This window comes from Chlorocebus sabaeus, chromosome 7, assembly GCF_047675955.1.
Source record: "Chlorocebus sabaeus isolate Y175 chromosome 7, mChlSab1.0.hap1, whole genome shotgun sequence".
Taxonomy (NCBI): domain Eukaryota; kingdom Metazoa; phylum Chordata; class Mammalia; order Primates; family Cercopithecidae; genus Chlorocebus; species Chlorocebus sabaeus.
The window spans coordinates 70,586,110-70,606,881 of record NC_132910.1 but is presented as its reverse complement, the minus strand read 5'-3'; the positions used below and the strand labels follow the sequence as shown (position 1 = coordinate 70,606,881).

Below are 20,772 nucleotides of genomic sequence, written 5' to 3'. Positions count from 1 at the left end.
TACTTTGTTCAAAATCTCTGAATATTTTCCTGATTGAGACTTACTTCTGTCTTTGTAGCTCTCCTTCAGTTAATTATATGGATAATTAGGCTTTTACCTAGTATAAAAAGTTTTTTATTTCAGGTCGTATGTGAAGTCATTTCTATGATCATAGATACAACTTTGAAAAAAATGGTCTTTTCTTTATGAGGCCATTGGACAAAAGCCAAGGGCACAAATCCCTCAGGTCTTCAAAAGATAGTGAATTATTTTGACTTGGAAATTGTGATCATTCTAATAACAATAAAACAATGATGACAATAAAAATAACTAAATTTATCAAATGTTTCAAGTGTATTCTACTGCTTACATGTATTAAAACAGTTAATCCTTATGCCCCATGTGTAAGATGTTATTTTTATCTTTTGTGTGTGATAAATTTTTTTTAACTTAGAATGTATTGTGTCATTTCTTTATTCATGTATCCATGTTGCACTGCACTTGTTAATATTAGTCTAATTCATGGTCACAGTCTTACCTTTTCTTGGGGAACCACCACTATGGTCTCAGTAGCAACAGGTTATAGCCATGACCCATCAATTTCACATGAACAGGAGAGAGCAGTTGTGAGTTTCTTGAGGTTTCCTAGTGATTAATGGTTCAAATGGCAAAAAAGATGCAATGTAGTGCAGTATTGTAACAGTTCTAAATCATAAGATGGTACAAATATGTATCATTTGGCTTTAAATTTTTCATTACTTAAAATTTTAAAGACTGGTTGAAGAAATACTGGTTTGGGTTGCTGAATTACCTTACTCACCATTTAAAGTCTGAAAATGAACTACCTTTTCATCAATGATTTTTAAGCTTTTGGGTTTTTTTTTTTTTTGTAAATCTGTGTAGTCTCTGTCAAAAGTGAACTTTGAAAAAATATGCTTTCAAAGCACAATAGGTATTTTAAATACAACCACTACTTTGGTTTAAAAGAATGTTTTAAAAAATCCCTTTGCAGTTTGAGTAGCCCTTACATGAAATGCTTGGGACCAGAAGTGTTTTGTATTTTGCATTTTTTTTTCAGATTTTTGAAATATGTGCATTATTCTTAACAGTTGAGCAGTCCGAATCCAAAAATCTCAAACCCAAAAATGTTTCAAAATCCAAAACTCTGAGGAGCAGCATGACACTCTAAAGGAAATGCTCACTAGAGCATTTTGGATTTCAGATTTTTAGGTTTGGGATGCTCAACCTGTACTTAGAAATGATGACTTTTGACAATGGAAATTCAGTTAATAAGCCTGATTTTTTAACTCTACTAAGTAATGGAACATGTATAGGTTAGGAATTGAAAGCTGGGTCCTAAGTCTCCTTGTCCTCTCACTAGGTGTGAGCTTACAGCCAAATCATGAGACTCCCTGAGCCTCAGTGTCCTCAACTGTCAAGGGATGGCTTTACAGGCCAGCACTACTCTCTTCTCAGCTCTTGAATTGTAGGAGTGTAAAGGGATCCTTAAATCTGTATGACTATGTCCCAGGCATCCAGTTTTTCTGTGTGAATTCTAGAATGGTTACAGCCCTCATCTGAGAGCCACTTCTAGACTACTTTCTTTCCAAATATTAACATCAAAATGTCAGATTATGCAAAGATTTTCCCTTTAATTCTGTACACAAGCAAAAATAACTAAAGGTCAATATTGTCTTAAAAGACAAAACAAAACAAAATAAATTTTCTGCCAAGTTTGAGCCAAAAGTTATTTCTAGGCTGGCTTATAAATAATGTGTTTGTTATAGCAATAATGTCAGAATGGAAGTTACAAGAGTTTTCTTTAAACGTAGGGAGTATAACTTTTTGTTTTCCAAAACAAGCGATGGAATCTAAATCTGGGTTTTTCACTGTTGAAGAAAGCAGCAAACAAGATTTGGCATTCTGAGGATTCTAATTATCTCTCCAGGAAGATTTAGCAGATTTCCAAGCTTGAAGTTCTAGTCTACATTTGGTAGTTCTCTCCTGTGTAACCTGGACTTCTTTTCCTACCCTGTAGGTTCTGTCGTATCATGCTTCAGCAGCAGAGGAAGAAACAAGAGAGCTACAGTCGTTAGCGGTAATTCTTTTTCTTTTTAAAAATTGCTAATTTCAGACACCAAATCTAACCAAATTTGGTAAATATTTAGATAGATACTCATAAAAATCTTTAATTAACTCTGCTTTCTTGCAGGGATACAAAGTCACTGATAATACAAAGCAAAAGTCATTAAATAACTTATACTGACTGTGTAATACAGTGTATGATTCTGATACTGTTTTCCAGTAATTGTTATAATCATTACATCTTTTTGGGGCCAAAATTAATTTTACTTTTCTTTTAGTTCCTGGGGAAATGGGGACCATGAGGTGGTTGTTTGGCTAGGGTAATAACAAAACAATTTATAGTTTGTTACTGATACCTGCTCTGTATTATCAAGAATTGAGAGTGATTTTAATTTCTGACCATACGGCTTATAAAGTGCTGTTTGAAATTGGGGTCAAATAAGGTCAGTTCCTGAATTCTCTTTGCATTATTTAGCACACAATGAGAGAAAAGCACATAGATATGTAAGTAGATGTATGTTGTAGGTCTTGGTTTGGAATGGCTTGGTTGAGATTAATGAAAATTTGAGGCACTTTAACACTTTACAACCAAGGTTGTCCTCCTGTGTTTAAATGTATTTGCGATGACATAGGTTAAGGGCCATGTGAGATGTGACAAGAGTTATGTAAGGAATGGGAAAAGTGTGAACAGATCATCGAGATTCTTTTTCTGTCATCCTCATCATAGTTTGCCACATGCTAAACTCTTTGTGCCCTTACGTCCATCTTCTCATGTAAACTGCACAACTGTGTTCTCATGTAAACTTCATAACTATGTTATGAAAGCCACACTGAAGCCTGGAGAAGCCCAGTGACTTGCTCAAGTTCACTGCCATGCAGTGGAAGAATGAGGATACAAGTTCACCATCCAGAGCTTGTGCACCGAACACTGTGCTGAGAGAGGAAAGAAGATCCAAATATTTTGACTTTGGCAATTCAAAGAATGATGATGACATTAATTCATTAAAGTGGAAATATTAAGATGAATATTAAGAATCACATGATTCAGTCTTCACCCTTCATAGCTGCTCCTCCACTCTCTTTTACACAAACCATTGTAATTTTCGAATAGTCTGTATTCATTTCTTCCACCGTTTACTTTTACCTTTTGCAGTTTCACTTCTCTGAAACTGTAGGTTTGATTTAGGACAAGATAAGTTTGAGGTGCTGGTTGAACAATCAAGTGAACGTCTTCAGCAATCAGAAAAGGCAGGACTCGAGCGATGATGGGGTGGTGTTTAGAACTAGAGATGGAGATTTGGTAGTTAACCAAATGGTTAACTAAATGATTAACCAAATGATTAACTATGGTAGTGAAATCATAGGGGTGCATCCATTGGAGAAAGTGCAGAGAGGTAGGGAAAGACTGAGAACAGAACTCCTGTGAATATAGGCTTAGATGGAAGGAACAGGAAAAGAAAACAGCTAAGAAGGTAGAGAAGTGGTACTTAAATAAGGAGGAAGATTTAGGAGAGTGCAGTGGCACAGAAGGCAAAATAAAGCAGTTTCAAAAAGGGAGGAGATCTCATCAGTGGTAGGAAGGTTGAGAAATACGAGGATTGTGAAAAAACTGCTGTGGATTCGTTAAGTGACTATTGAGAAAGCAGTTTCAGGGAAGTGAAACTGCAAAAGGTAAAAGTAAATAGTGGAAGAAATAAATATAGACTATTCAAAAATTATAATGTTTTGTGTAAAAGAGAGTGGAGGAGCAGCTATGAAGGGTGTTGCCTGAATCATGTGAAGTTTTTTATTGTTTGGTTAGGTTTTGAATGTGTGAGCAGACATTGCTCACAAGCAAGAGAGGCAGAATGTTCTTAGACAAAGGCGAAGGCACAGGAGTCAGTGTGAGACTGACACTGCAAGACCGTGAAGACATAAGGACGTTGAAGAGGCCTAGGCATGAAAGAGCAACATTTCTTTTGCCCAAACAAGAGGATACATATAATAATAATAGCTACATTTGTTGAGCACTTCCTGTATACTGAGCATGTTTTAACTTCTTTTTGTGAGTCAACTAAGTTTACTGAATCCACAACCTACATGGTCAGTATTGTTAGCAGTTTCTAAGAGAGAATTTGTGACTTAGAGAGTTTCAATTGTGCTTCTCAGGATCTCATTAGGTTGTAAGGAGGGAATGGTGCCAGTACTAAATCCAGGCAGTCTGGATCCAGAGCCCACACAAGATTGCACAGCACAGGAGAGAGAGTAAGTTAGTCAGGAACAAAGTAAATTGAGAACTTGTAAACATTCTCATTTAAATCCATGAGTAAGAAACTGAGTCATTTGCCAGTGAAACTGAGTTAACTGCCAAGAAAAACAATTCTAGGAACTTTAGATACTAATTTTACCTGAAAGGTTAAGGTCCTTTTTGGGTTAACCTCATATGGAATTGTCTGTATTTATTTTGTGTGTTGATGACAGTGTTTGAAGTAATGAGCAGTGTTTCAATTATTTACAAAGCTTTACAGGTTTAAAGTATTATTCACCTCAGGCTTAACTGGCCCATTTGTCTATTCTTCCTAGAAGGGTGTAGTTTTCAAGCAATATGTTTGGTGATTTGGAAATTATCTACATATTGAAGTGCCTGCAGGCACTGTAGGGTAATTTCTAAAATGAAGGTGAGGGTTACACTCTACCATTATATGTGTTGTTCTAGGTGAAAAAAAAAAAATAAAGCAAGTAATTTCTAAAAATTATATTCAAGTTTGTTTTTCACTTTGAAAATAGTAGTCTTTCAGAAAAATCTGAAAATTATTTTCTCAATTACGTTCATAATTTTAGCAAGAGAAAAATACTTCGGAATAACTGAAAATTACTGTATTGCAGTATTGTTCAAAACCAGCTGTTGTTGCATTCAGAAAATAGATTTCTGGCAGCTGCATTGATAAATTTAGGGTTATATAGCTTGTAGGTCAAGTAATTCACTTAAATTGGTTGAAATTCAGCAATTGATTTCAGTTCTAGTTTTCTGTCAACCAAATAAAAATTCCTGTACAGCCCTAGCTACACAGGTGTTTGTATCATCCAGCAATCACTAAAATTGCTGTCATTTGTCTGATTATCTCAATTTAAAACCTAAAATAAATGGAAAAGCTATCAAATATTTTCTTAACTTTTATTTTAACAAATTTATTCTTAAGAGAATTAAATCTACTAAATATTTATACCTGTATCCACATAAAGTTCTCCAGTTGTAACAAAGTAATTAGTGGATAGGAAATTCAGAATCTTTATTTTTTCCACTTCTGTTGCTTGAGTGTTTTATCCCATTATAAATCTAACCTTCTCTTGGCTTAAAATTGGGTGTAGCATAAATTAGGCATTAAACTGAGCATTTTGCCATATACCTTTTAATGATCCTTAGTTGCAAGTTGCTGAGATAATAATAAAAGGACCCCAGTTAACCTATTATGGTATTAGAAAGTTAATTAATTATCAGAATATAATAAGCGTTTATTTATTATCTGAACAACTAGGAAGTAAATATTTGATTCATTGATTGACTGACAGCCTTTTTTGCCTTCTGTAAGAGATCAGTCAGGGTGGCGGGAAAAACTGTGGAAAGATGCAAACCTTCTTGGAAGGCGGGGAGGTTTTATAAAAGCTTCAGAAAAGGATTTGGCTGAAGGCAGCCAGATTCTCTTATCTGGTGCCTAAAAGCTTAGGTTAGATAAAAAGGGGGTAGGGGGGACCATGTTAATTACCCACAAGTGTATTGATTCAAGGCCTGTGTCATTAAATCTGTACTAAATAAATGCCCGCAGCACCAGCTTGTCAGGGCTGTGGCTGCTACAACTCTTTCTGTGGGTGACCTGGTCCCCTGGCCCGCTCTTCCATTGGATATCTGTGTCAGAGTGCATTTTCTCATCCGTCGCTCTGTCAGGGTCTGCGAGTCAGACCCAGCAGCCTTCCTTTCTTGTTAGAACAGTAAAATATATATATTAGGGTTTGCTTTTATAAAATAGCTTCTCATTTTTGTCACGGAGTCAGTGCTGATTCAGTTCAGTCCTTATAGCTTAGCTGACCATTTAGGCAGTATTTCTTAGGCCAGAATTTTCCTCATCTTGACCTTAACCTTTCAGAGCCAAAAACTTCATATGACCCTGTCTTGATCAGGCATGTGTGTGATTGCTGCAGGTGACAGCAGTAAGAGCCAGAGACAGGTACCTGACCCAAATCTCTGATGCCTAACACTTGATCAGTGTTACGGCACTGATCAAGTTCCTTATGTCAAGATGACCATCATATTCCTTCACTTTCTGAAAACTCTGCATGGATGGCCAGATTATAAATGGAAAAATTTTGAGCAGATAATTTAACAAAGAAGTGTTGGCCCTACTATCTTGATAACCACTATCACTGAACTGTAATTACCTATGGCATCCAGTAAGGCAGTGGTCCCCAACCTTTTTGGCACCAGGGACTGATTTTGTGGAAGACGGTTTTTCCAGGGGTTGGTGGAGGGGTGGGGAATGGAGACATAGTGGGTATGGGAATAGTTTCGGGATGAAACTGTTTCACCTCAGATTATCAGGCATTAGATTCTCATAAGGAGCATGCAACCAAGATATCCCTCGCATGTGCAGTTCTCACGCTCCTATGAGAATCTCATGCTGTCGCTGATCTGACAGGAGGCGAAGCTCAGGCAGTAATTCTCACTCCCACTGCTCACCACGTCCTGCTATGTGGCCTGGTTCCCAACCAGCAACGGTCGGGTACCAGTCCACAACTCAGTGATTGGGAAGCCCTGAAGTAAGACATCATCTTCCTCAAACAGTCCTAGAAATCCTCTGCAACAATACTTTGGACTTTCTGTACACCATCAATTGAGATATTGATTTTTGTAGACATATGTAACATTAACTGGGCTACATGTTTTTCACATTGGCAAGACTTACTAGATTTTCTGTTTGATTCTTCCTGCCTTCATGTGACAAGCTAATCTTGTCTGTTTTGATTTGATTTTACTAGTGGGTTACTTCCAATGATAGGCTTAGCCCCAAAGTATGAGGGCACCGTTCTTGAGCTTCTTCTGTGCTAACTACTGTGTATAGTTCTAAATACCATAGTTTTAGTATAATTTTTTTATTTGGAACTCAGTAACCAAGATGGTAATCAGATCTGTGTATATTATTCCCAATTGCAATCATAAATTTATTCTAAAGTTTTTCTTGTAAACGTATGCATATTATATCAGAATCTTAGCATTATTACATGCTTTCTATATGATTTTGAAAAACTATAAGCACATTATAAAGTTTTTTATAGTTGGTGCCTCTTTCTTATTGAGATTTAAAGGGATTCACTTATACAATGTTAGAAAAAAAGGAAAAATCATATAACATGTTGATGCTGTTATTAAAGAAAATATACTAGTCCAGTCCCACTGTGCCTGATTCACCTCTTTACTGTCTGCAAGATTTACTGAGTTTCATACTCACTCCCTTTTTAAAAGTAGTTTTCTTTCTTATCTGTCTTTGGATTCACTTCCCTCTTGGAAAAAGATAAATTCTAAAAGCCTTATAAACTAATTGTGTGGTTTCTTCTTTAAAAACACCCCTTTTGTGCATGTGGAAAGTGGAGAAGAGAGATAATAAATAGTCTTCTGTAAGGTGTAATGTGGCGACTGTCAAGGTGGCTTTATTCAGAGACCTGGAATTAAACTGTTCTCCATTAAGAAGCATCCTGTGAGGGTAGGGGTGGTGGTCAGGGCTGATAAGAAGAGCTTAAAACACCTGGCAGAAGATGTCTCCTTGCAGCTACTGATATAACCCATCAAATATCTAATACAAATAATTTCTTTAAAAAATGGGTTATTGAGATTGAAACCTTTTTTCCTGTTAACCATTTATATTGAATAAATACCAAGGAGCAATATAACAAAATGCCTTTATACAACACTGAGGCTAATTGGAAGAATTTTATGAAAGACCAAGTTCTGTCACTGCCCTTCTTTTCACACTTACTTTAATAAATACCTTTCTGAATAAAGAGCCTTTTCTTTTCTTAGCAGTTGGCTATTAGGAATTGTTTCCAGTTTCCGTAATTTTTATTTTGGCTCTTAAGATTTCACGCTTCAGACCTAAGGCAAGCAGAAGGCCTTTGATAGCAGTATGACCCTTTTTTGTACAAAGATTACACAACTGAGCAAATTGCATAGCCATGTAGCCACATGTCTTTATTTTCTGCTGAAGTTACCAGAGACTTTACTGTAGCCTAAATATAGACCTTTCTCATGAGGCAGCCACTAGAAATTAGAAATGTAATAATTTTTAAATGATCATTATATTTACTTTACCCAAGTACATTATTTTCTACAAACACATGCTTTATGGGCTTCAAGGAGATCATACATTTATCAATGTATTATTTTCTATAAAGTTTCTTCTCTATTGAATAAACAAAAAGGCACTCTCTATACTTGTGTAAAAGGGACACAAGTATGTCCCTTTTGTTGTGTGAATAGCCATTATAATGATAAAAAGTTGAACAAAAGAAGGGCTGTCATTTGTCTTAAGTGAGGTGTTGATAAAGCTCAGGAAAGATTCTCTTTAATGAAAAGAGTAAAATGTGGACTCACATTCTCTATCATTGTGTTGTTAGGGATCACTTGGGCAAACTACTAACATACTTCCTTCTGTTATTCCACTTAAAAAATATGTATTTCATTTATGTATCTATCTTTCCCTTCAGGCTGTTAGTTCTTGGTGATAATAATAGCTATCATTTAGTGATTGCTTTCTATGAACTTGGTTTATGTGTTTTGTAGAATTATTGAATCAATGAATGAATCAACGAATGGATCTGGAAAACCCAGACTTTTAGAGATCCTATAATCTAGCATGAAGGAAAAAGAAACACAGATCAAGCTCCTTCAATACATTTAATAAGATTTTGCTTTCTTTTCCCTTAAAGTGATTTAGAAACTAGAAATAATTCGAGAGTTTATTAAATATATAAAACAGTCTACAAACGGGTGATAGAGCCAGCCATGTTGAGGGACACTTAGGTAACGTTTTCATTGTCAGCTTTCATATTTGTGACTGTAGCAAGATGGAGAGCATTGTGTGCTAGAGAAAGAGAGATACCTAGGTTCAAATTCCAGGTATGTGATGTCAGGCAAATATGTGACTTATTTGTGCTTCAGTTTCTTTCTCTGTAAAATGAGGATAATAAAAGAATTTACCTCACAGAATCAGAACATATGTACCAATAAGTAGAATTCCTGGTACATATGCTCCATTAAGTATTAGTTTTTGTTCACAGTGGCAATAGGTGGGGGAGGGGATGTCAATTTGCAATATCTAGTAGCAATACCATTGAAATCTTTATGTTCCTATGATGTTCCAAGCCTTTTTGCACTAGCGATTCCAATAATAAGCACTCAAAAAATTATACACTCATTTTTTTGGCCAGGTGTGGTCGCTCACGCCTGTAATCCCAACACTTTGGGAGGCCAAGGTGAACAGATCACTTGAGCTCAGGAGTGTGAGACCAGCCTGGCCAACATGGTGAAACCCTTTCTCTACTGAAAATACGAAAATTAGCCAGCGTGGTGTCACGCACCTGTCGTCCCAGCTACTCGGGACGCTGAGGCAAGAGAATCGCTTGAACTCGGAAGGTGGAGGTTGCAGTGAGCCAAGATCGTGCCACTGCACTCCAGACTGGATGACAGAGTGAGACTCTGTCTCAAGAAAAAAGAAAAAAAAAGAAATTATACACTCTTGTTTAAATTAGCTTAAGTAAATTAGCTTAAGTTGAATTAGGTGGAAAGCTTACTGGAGGAAAATGTGTCATATTTTGTAAGCACAAAATAGTGTAAACCTTTTATTCAGAATGTATAACCAATTCTCTACTTATGGGGAGCAATCTGGAATTCACCATTTTCAGTAACTTCCTACAAAAGCAACTAAAAATTGGAAAACTGTTTGGTCACTGCTTTCTCATCCTGGGTTTCCAGTGTTGTTGGAAGTGAGAGAATCAAATCTTAATGATTATTAAGAGAAGCTGTAACTGATTTTTTAAAATTACAGCAATGGAGTATTTGTTGTGTAGAATAAAGAAGAAACTCAATTATCATTAAAATTTTTCAAAAGGAAATAAATTGAATAGTTGAACTTTAAGAGAAAAAGGCATGTACCACAACATATTGGTTGTTTCTGCCACAGTATAGTTCATTACTGATATGAATATTTATACTATAGCTCTATGCCAAATGAAATTTATATGAAATATTTCTGCATAATATGGAGAACTGATTAGGTACTAGATGATTTAAAGACCCATTTATTCATTCATTCAATATTTAACTCCTATTCTATGCAGGCATTATATTAGGTGCTCCAAATATAACAATGAATAAAAAGTCATATATAAGATAATTATGCAATTTATATAATTACAATTAGGAAAAAGAGGTAGGACTGTAAAGTATAAAACATTGTGAAATTACATAGAAACATATTCTAGAGTGAATGGTCTGAGATACATGTCATTATCCAGATCTTTTCAAATGTCTCAATTCCATTTCTTGGTGCTCCACTCCTTCCTAATCAGTGCTTTAATTTTCACATAGGAGACATGGCAAGTCTGTGATTTCAACCTACACTGTAATTCACCAACCTGTAGGATAAGACTACACTTGGGTTTTGTCTGCATCAGTGCTACAAGAAATAGGCTGTTTTAGGAAAGCCATAAAAATTCCCTAGTTTTCAGACCATTATTTGAGCCAAAAATTTAAAGTCCAGAGCCCTTCATTTTCTTTCTTTAATCTCTCCGACACAGCAAGAAGCAGCCAACCCACTTACGGTTTCTGCCCATCACTCTGTAATATGGCAGTCCCCACTGGGTCCACAAAAAGGCATTTTGTTCTAAAGTGTTCACTTAAAGTGACTGTTAACTACCATTTACTACCAATAACCTATCCCTAATGCAGTGGTTCTCAAATTTCAGCATTCATCAGAATCACCTGGAAGGTTTTTATAACACAGATTGCTGAGCCCAACTCCCAGGGTTTCTGATTCAGTAGGTCTGTGTTGGGGCCCAAGAATTTGCGTTTTTAACAAGTTCCCAGATGCTGATGCTGCTGGTCCAGGAACTTAACTTTGAGAGCCACTGCTCTAATGGAAACGGGTCCACCTCTGTCTTCAAACCCATCAGGTCAAGTATCCAAACCCCAATTTCTATCCTTGAGAGTCTGTTGCCTACACGTGCTTTTGTTGCAAAATAGAGCACCAACAGGGTTCAATTGCAGGTAGTAGGAACTACAGTAGCTATTTTAAGCAGAAAAGAATTTAACTAAGTACTTTCAAATCATTGGAAAGGGTAGATAAGTCATCCCAGGAATAAGTCCTAGAACAAAATTGCAGATCTGGCTCACTATGGAAACTTCTACGTTCGTAGGCCAGAGTCAGAAAGCTGCTAGCAGAACTGCAAGCTGCCGGACTGTAGTATTCCCTCTAGAGTCACGTCCCCAAAAAATAATAATGAGTTTCCCGTGTGCCACTGCATTTGTTTGAAATTCAAGTCTCACTCAAGTTTACCTCATTGCCGAAACCAAATCTATCTGGAACCCTAGTTGCAAGGGAGTCAAGGAAATGTATTTTTGTTAGCTGTCTAGCCTCTTCAGAAGATGAAGACTCACTAGAAAAAGGTTGAAACAGATGTTGATGGAGCCTTGCTATCACAAGGACTAGTGAATGTTTCCCTGATGCAGCTGAGACACAAAAAAAGTTAAAGAATTAGCTATGTGAAAACATGGGAATATGCATTCTAGGCAGAGAAGAAACAAAGAGACCTGGAAGACAGCCTTCTTCTTCTCTCTTGTGAGAGAGAGATTATTAATTAACCTTAAAAATAGATGGCAAATATATACACACCTCCCCATCCCTGAAAAAAAAAAAAACAACAGATGACAATTTCAGAAAAGTCAGTTTTTAAAATTTAGAACATTATTGCAATAAGAAGAGAGGCTACCACATACTGAGTCTAACCCTCCACTACTTCAACCCAGTAGAGGCTAGGGTCCTCTGTTTAAGCCAGGAGCTGTGAAATATCACTCGTCCTACCTGTGAGGAAGCAGGACCAAAGTGATGTGTATGGAATCGAGCATGAAAAATACAACATAGTCATAAGTGCCAAGGTGCACCCATCCATGTACCTTAAATGCTGAGAAAATCACAGATTGAGTTTAGGCCCTGTACAGGAAAGTCACTGGCAAGATCTAGATGCCACTCACAGTATGGCATTTAGTTCCAAAGTGAGGAGGCAGTAAGAGGTGTTTGAGCCCTGTGGATGCAGAGATAAATGTGTTAACATCTCAGAAAATGTTAAACATTAGAGATAGTCTACTCCAACTTCCTTCTTTTACACGTTCAAAAAAGCAGGCAGAGAGGTTGAACATCTTGTTCAGGGTGACAAAGTCAGTGAAACATCTGGACTAGTACCACCAATAGCAGACATTCCTTTTTATCACTTGCTTCACTTTGCTTTTAAGTTTCTGTTTGTGGTCGTCATCTCATGCTGAAATGTAAATATGGTAGCTGATCTAGCATTTTGTCAGCTGGACATCAGTTTACTCTTTAGCTCCTTATCAGTCAGATGGTATTTAGAACAATTAGCTTGAAGGTCACTGCAAAATTAAAATATTTTTATAACTCTGACTACTGCTTTAACTCAAGACATTCCTGCACTTAAAGATTAACTCTCGTTCCACTGTTAGTGGCTCTTCATGTCCAGAGTTGAATTTTTTTTTAATTTTTAATTTTTGCAAGAATGGTGAAAAAAGGGCCATGGTATTAGAAAAGGATCATAAAAAGGTGATATAATTCCTTTGAAGAGTCATTAGAGGCCAACTAGTTTCTTTATTAGTTTGAGTGGCAGATACAATTAAAGAACCCATAAGAATACATATACCATCAAATTGTCAGATTGAATCTTTAATCCAATGGGTTTTGTTTTTTTATTTTTTTGCATTCCATATTTGGTTAATTTGACATTAAAACAATAGTCCTGTAAGAGCTTGACTGTATTTGAATTAAACACTAATATCTAAACTATTTTGTCCGAGAATTCAGACATTGTGCTCTCATATAAATAAGCAATATTGAGTGGTATTAGGTGGTATCACAGTTCCAGTGGTTTTGAACAACCATAAAAATACATATATATATATTTATATTTATAGTACCTTATTGTTTTACAGAATCTTTAAAATATGTTCTTTCTGTTAGGCTTCAAAACCATAATGCAATAATAAAATCCCCTGAAGAAAATCAAACTCAGAAATCTCATTTTCTAATTCTAATGAATAAAACAGTCACTAAAACAAGAAACTGTGAAAATCTGGAACTGTATATACATCCTATGCCAGAAATACCACATCCTTTATTCCCTGCTATTAGTAAATTTATTTCCTGCTATTAGCAAAATGTATAATATTTTATCCTACAACGTGATAAATAAAAATAATAGGTAATTATGTTTTACTTAAAAATCACCTTTATCCCAAGCCTTTCTAAGTTCAACAGAAAGTTGAATTTTCTTGTGATGGTCAAAGAAGCATAGTACAAGAAGAGCTTGAAAGGATTTCTGACTTCTCATGGCTTGTTAATAATCGATCCCAGAATTCTGAACCTGTGTATCACTGCCCACAAGGCTCTTATGGAAAATGTTTGCATGTCCCCACTGGGTCAGCTCAGAATGTTTGAGCTGTAGTGTGGTGTGACCAAACAAGCAAAAGAAAAGATTCTTTTATCTTAGTAGAGAGAGATTAGGAATTACAGTAGATAATGGAAAGAGGCACAAGCTGTGCTGGCTTCTATCCTGTAGCTTTTAGAATGTTCTTTGTGGAAGGAAAGAAAGAAAACTTCCTGCTGTAAGAATAATGATGCCCTAAGGAAAAAAACATCTGTTCTCCTGTCCATTGCACTGTATTTTAAGGAAAGCAGCTGTTATCTGCTTTGAGTTAAAAGGTGGGCTTGTTCCCACCTCCACACTTCCCAAACTTGAGTTACCGCTCCATCTCTGATGTTGGAGGCTGGTATAAACAACTAAGCCCTTTATCTAAACATTTTAAATCCTTCTCTCTTCCCTTATTTCGGCCCACACATTAGCCTATGGAATTGACTTAACAGAATGCGTATTTTCTGGTCAGTTTTGGACTTGGGAAAAAATACTTAGTTTGAAAGAAGAGGGTGACATTCATGGAAAGTTTAAACAAGTCTGGTATATGTAAGTGAAATCTGAAGTCAAGAATAAAAAGGAGAATGTGCAAGTGCCTTCAGATTTGTAGGGAAATCTACTTTAGATTGCTCCATAAGATTTTATTAGTTTGACCTTTTGACTTCCCAAAAGCCAAGTAGTTCTCTCTCAGACACTCATAGGAAACTTAAGGAGTTTGAGAACCTGGCTGAAATTTCTTAATTTTTCTACCCTCGACTTCAAACCACGTAAAGGCCTCTGTTGGTCTAGTTAATCTCAGCCTGATCTAACTAAAACAGTTAACAAAGTGCTGACAGGGTAAATGGTCCAAGGGTGGAGGAGCGGGGGTTCCTTTAAATTCCCATCCCACAGGGCCCAGCAAGACATCTAGGAGAGCAGCCTGTGCGCTCTGCTCAGTCAGAGGGAGCCAGGGGTCCTTGGTCCAAATGAATGTTTTTTAATAGGCACCTAGGTGATTCTTATGATCAGGCTTGTGTGAGGCAAGTATGGTGGGAGACAAATTCTGCTAGTCTGAGCCCAGGATAGCCTTCCTGGACTGGAGGCCTGGCCTCCTCATTCCTTAACTAGCTGGGCTGCCACGGGCAAGAAAATTAACCTCTCTGTGCTTAAGTTCCTATACTTGAAAAATGGAGCTAGAGTGTCCACTTCATAAGGTTGTCCCGAGAACTAACCATAAAATCCTTAGAACATTATCATTACCCTTCTTACCAGTTGATTTGCAGCCCAGAGCACTGGGATGGTTCCAGAATATTTACTCAATAAATTATAAATTTCTTTAGAGTGAATAAGACTGGGGAGGTATAAAGGAGCCAGATCACTAGAGTTCTTAGTGCTGCTCACCCTTCTAGGTACAGTCTAAGGGTGACAACTCCCTTTTCTCCACTTAGCCTACCTTGAACCATATTAGTTACTCTTATGTGGTTCAGTTTTAAAAATGCAGGGAGTGGAGTTGCCACTGTACAAAAAGGTTTCTAGTGTCTTTCATTAAAAAGAAAAAAAGAAGCCACAATACGCTATTTCTCTGCAGCAAAACAAGAAAATTTTATGAATCACTACTGCTTTAATTAACAGCATTATTTTTTTCCTTCTCTCCTTACCTAAGGCTGCTGTGGTGCCATCTGCCCAGACCCTTAAAATTACTGACTTTAGCTTCAGTGACTTTGAGCTGTCTGATCTGGAAACAGCACTGTGTACAATTAGGATGTTTACTGACCTCAACCTTGTGCAGAACTTCCAGATGAAACATGAGGTAGGAATGCAGCGACATCCTTTGGAAAAGTCTGTGTGTGTGTGTGTGTGTAAGACAGAAAATTGATTTGGAATGCAAATATGGAATAGGGATTTTAACATTTTAGTGATTAATATACTGTCACTTAATATATACCTGAGACTTTTAATGAAAAATTATCATTATTAAAAACACATTTAATGGGCTCCTAGTGTGTATCAAGTATCAGGGTGAAGACTAAGGGAGAGTGTTCCTAAAAATGGGAGCAGGATATGCAGAGGCATGACCAGAGAGATTGGCGGTGGGGGCCAGGAGTACTGTTGAGGGGCTAAGAATGGCAAGAGAAGCAATGGAAGAAGGTGAGAAGCAAATCATACAGAACCTTGTAAGCCGTACAGATGAATTTGGATTTTACCCTGAAAACAATGGTGAGTCACAGGAATTTTATGCAGAGAAGTAGCATGATCTCATTGCAGTGGTTATAACAACAGTGTACAGGGAAGGACCAAAGCAGAGTGAACTCCTTTGAAAATGAAGGGGGAAATAAAGAGGCCTGATGTGAGGCCACACTTTTAGTTGGAACAGGGTCACCCATATGGGTGAAGACGAAAACTGATTTTAGCCTCTGTTGCTTACCTTATTCACTTCTCAGATAATAGCAAAACTTAAATAAGTATCTTCTAATATCAGTTTGAAGATACCAGGGAATTCTGTTGTTTCATAATGGCTATGTATTATAATATATAACACCAAAGAATAAGAGGCAGCAGAAAAGACTATTTGAAAAAAAGAATTCACTAATCTTGCCTTTAAAGATTACTTTTTCTCATCAGTTGAATGTCTAGTCTCCTTGTACAGATTTCCTATCTGAAAATTTAAATATCTTGAAGGCCTCCACTATTTAGCACTATATTAATTCATACAATGAAAATTTGTTAACATATACTGTATACCCAGGACTGTGCTAGGTACACAGTTCAGTGATGAATTGTCCCTGCTCTCAAAGGCCTCACAGAAATGAAAACTAAGAGTGATTAATACATTGTCATTTATGGTATTACTGGAGGCCCAAATCTGGTTCTTCCTGAATTTAACCAAAGTTTATGTTACTCTTTCTTAGGTGAAAATAAAGAACAGTTGTCCATAGACTCTTACCTAATAATACTTTACTCTTGTTAGAGTGTGTTGATTAAGGGATATCATGTCATTTAATTATTTCAACAAGTTCTCTAGAAAGGCTGTCACTGGGGTTATTGTTATCCCCATTTTACAAATGAAGAAATTGAGACACCATAGTAGAGTAGAAAGATCATGGATTTTTGAGTCATAGCTCTGCTACTGGTTAGCTCTTTTTTCCTTGGGCAATTAATCACTCATATTCTCAGTTTCCTCATCTCTTATTAGGGGTAATGGTATTATTCTCCCCACGAGAGTTTTGTGAGAATTATACATGCATCTGTGATTATCTATGTGTATGCTTGTGTATATGTGTACTTATCTATAATATTCTGTTTAACAAACAGATGTAGCATCCATGTCAGTTATCCCATTCTTAGGCCAAGTTTGACTGGTTACATCACTCATCAAATTTCTCAATAGCAGGTCATAAGGCTCATTTTTTAAAGCCGTATCTATTGATGAGATGAAGATCTCATTTGGAGCCAGAAGTTCTATGTGAATCTCACTTCTGCTTCTTGCTAGTTACAGGACTTTATAAACCTATATAGTGTCTCATATCCCTTTCCATTCCTGAGTACTCCCATTCTTGAAACTAATAATGATTCTGTTGAAAGGACTTGGCCAGAGCAGAGGAATGTGATTCTTGTACTTTTAAACAAAATTCATATAAGTTGATTTATTTCTTTATTGGCCTTTAGATAGCATTTGAGGGTAGGGTAATGAAGATAATCACTTAAAGTTTCTATAGAAATCTTTATTCTTACCACTTGTTGGGTTTTTATCCATGAGGAAAATATTTCCTTTTAGTGTCTGATTCATCATCCTACCTTTTCCGGTTGAATAACTATTATTCTAATTCTTGCCAACATCAACTTGAACATTGCAATCATTCTGGCTGGCCTTCCTTCCTTAGTGCCTCTTCTGTTTTGTTTCTTTCATGTATTATTGTCAGTATAATTTTAGGATGATGAAATTAAAATGTTAATGCTAGAGAGGATGTTAAAATCATGAAGCTGTTGTGACTAAAAATATTTCATATTGAAAGACAGATCTTCATGTTCTCTGCATGGCTTCTAAATCTTTAGTCATTCTCCTATAATGATTGTAACCATTGCCTCTTGCTGATCTCTGAAACAGATTCTTCATTCTACTCGAGCAAATCTGCATGTTTTGTGCTTATTTTCACTTTCCATCTTTTACATCTTAATCCTCCCTGAATAATGTCTGTTCCACTCTCTGCCACAACAAACATTTCTCTTCTGCAGAGCCTGACTCAAGAATATCTGTTTGTAAGAGAACCCTAGGCTTGACTTCATGCTGCTTCAGTTGCTATTTGGCAGTGTATAAACTTGCTCTCAATTATATGTTTATTTATTTATTTCCTTTATATATGCAATTTTGTTATTTTCACTACTGATTGAGTGTCTTGAAGCAGGAGCTAAGCTGTTTTCTGTTTCTTCTTTTTCTCTGGTGGCATCTTGAGTTCACCACTCAGGAAACCTTCCATAATTGTTGGGAGACTGATTCAATGCATTGGACATGCTCTCTAGAGTCATCCAAACTGCAAATAACTACTCAGTAGTCCTGTACAAAATACTGTCTTACAAATTTTAATGGTGTCTAGCATATCCAATGAGAACTTACCAGATATGACCATAATTTTCTTATATGCTGTTGAGAACATCCTGGTAACAGAATCTAAAACTGTACTTAAATATAGGTACTACTTTGTCCATTGGGTTATCCAATTCTATTAGGTCTGTCCTAATAAAAGGAAAATGGAGGAGTCCATTAGGAATTATGTTTCATAGAGTCATTTTGGTCATCGTTTCACAATATATGGTATTATGTATTTAATTATATCTGTACATTTATGATTAGTAAAAAGATATATCCAAAGATTAAATTTCTGGGTTTTCCTGTTTATTTTTCTTGCTGCTTTAATTAATCACAAGTAATTTTCTACAACATATTTTCTAAACATATCGAAGAGAGTTTCTAGATCTTACTTAAAAGTCTCTCAGTAAGATTAATCTCACAGTAAGATTAATCCATCACCTTCCTGACAGACTCTATTCAGAAATGAAAAAATGGTGAAAGAAGCTGCAGTGTGCTTGGGGTGAACACATTCAACTTAGGCATACAGAAATCTTCCGCTTGAAATATGGCAACTCAGTGGGTAAAAAGGTTAGGAGACATTAGGTTCTTTGTTATCAGAATTTCCTGTAAACTGAGCAATAGAACAGGAATAAAATGACCTGAAAAGAAAAGGGAGGATATGGAAGCATTGATTTCCCACCAAGTCTTTTATAAGCAGTTTCTACCAACAATGAAAAAACCTTGTTTTTGGCCTACTTCTGTAGCTAATCGTATTGTGTTGAATATTGTCAAAGCAACATTCTTTTCCCTCGTACTTTTTCTATTTCCCAGGGCAATGTTCTTTGTGTTTGAAGCAACTCCGGTGATATATATAGGGAGAATCACATATTTATGTTACAAATCCCCAAAAGTATAGTAAATCACTCAGATTTGAAGAGAGGCAGATTCTGATGCTAACACAAACCATGTTTAGGGCCCATGAGTCTCTGGGGATTTTATTTAATACACCACTTAGAAGTTAAATTAAACCCAACTCTTGAGACTTGCTGAAGTCTGTCCTCCCCCCAGCCATCTTTTAAAGTATTTGTATATGGACCCCAGGGCTTTATTTGGCACATATTATTTTTTAAAAAATTACTTCTTTGTAACCAAGCAGTAACTACCTGAATAAGTATAATTTAAAAGGACAAAGAACTAATGATGGCATTGTCTTGTAGCTCCAATTTGTCCTTGGACATGTACTATATACCTTGTTACTAGTCCACCCCCAGGGCCTTGCACTAAATACCTTCACAGATATACAACATGAGAGCATGGGAAGAACTTGAGAGTGGCTGCTTTTATGGCTGTCTGATGGTGAATTCATACCTATGTGACTCTTTGGACTCTCCTAGTTGATGACACATGGACATGGCACATGGACACATGGACCTTTTTTATATATATATATATATATACACACACATATAAAACCTAGTCAGTGCCCTATCCTGCCAAAAATACCTTTCTTAGGGATGTCTTGTGTTTTGTATCAATTTAATTGGCATGGTGGTTAACATGGTAGGCTGTGAAGTCAAACCACTCAAGTTTGAATTTTGGCTCCATCCCTAACGAACAATGTATCCTTCAGCAAGTTACCTCTCTGAGTATCAGTTTTCTTGTCTGTAAGATGATCCAAATCGGAGTATCAGGCTAACTGTGAATGCTTTGTACAGTGCCTGGAACATCATAAATGTGTGAAGATGTTGGCAATTATTGTTACTACTTATGTTTTATTTCCTAAAGGTTCTTTGCAGATGGATTTTAAGTGTTAAGAAGAATTATCGGAAGAATGTTGCCTATCATAATTGGAGACATGCCTTTAATACAGCTCAGTGCATGTTTGCTGCTCTAAAAGCAGGCAAAATTCAGGTACTTTTTAGAGCCATTCATATATCTAATGTATTTTGTTGCTTAGTAGTAAAATTTACAGCATATTCTTTCAAGTTCACTTTAAAGTGCACAGATAATGATTTAAAATAATATTTGCTGCAACTTACATAATAAGTTATATTTTGTTAATTAAAGAGGACTAATCTGGCAAAACTACTTAGTTGCTAATTTTCTTCCATATATAATATATATGGCATATTAGAAAACCTTTAAAATAACTTCATGTTTCACATACATAGTCTTTGGGCAAGTAAATATTTCCTTCTGAGGAAAACACTACCTTATTAAGAAAAAGTAAGAAAAAGTATCACATTTCTCTTGTTCACATTTAACCTGCTCCATAGTAGAATTCCTCAAAAACCACCCAAGTCCTGAACTTGCTTAAGTTAGGGGTCTCTACTGCATTTTCTCTGGAGCACTCAGTAAATTTTTTAAGTACTGTTTCATAAAAAGGGTTTTGGTTTCATATACATTGACCAGAGACTGTTTAAAAGGAAGATCAATGCAGA

The 20,772-nt window shown here is 36.3% G+C and overlaps 1 protein-coding gene across 5 annotated transcripts in view; it reads left to right on the top strand.

Annotated features, from left to right (window-relative positions):
• The window catches only part of PDE5A (phosphodiesterase 5A), a 129,222-nt gene that overhangs the window by 82,385 nt on the left and 26,065 nt on the right, over window positions 1-20,772 (top strand). For 4 of the 5 annotated variants that reach the window (XM_007999666.3, XM_007999664.3, XM_007999668.3 and 1 more), the window contains exons 11-13: window positions 2,018-2,077; window positions 15,428-15,574; window positions 20,117-20,242. In XM_007999666.3, the coding sequence (XP_007997857.3) occupies window positions 2,018-2,077; window positions 15,428-15,574; window positions 20,117-20,242 (333 nt within the window). The remainder of the gene's footprint in view (window positions 1-2,017; window positions 2,078-15,427; window positions 15,575-20,116; window positions 20,243-20,772) is intronic. The other variant, XM_073017600.1, reaches the window with a different exon arrangement.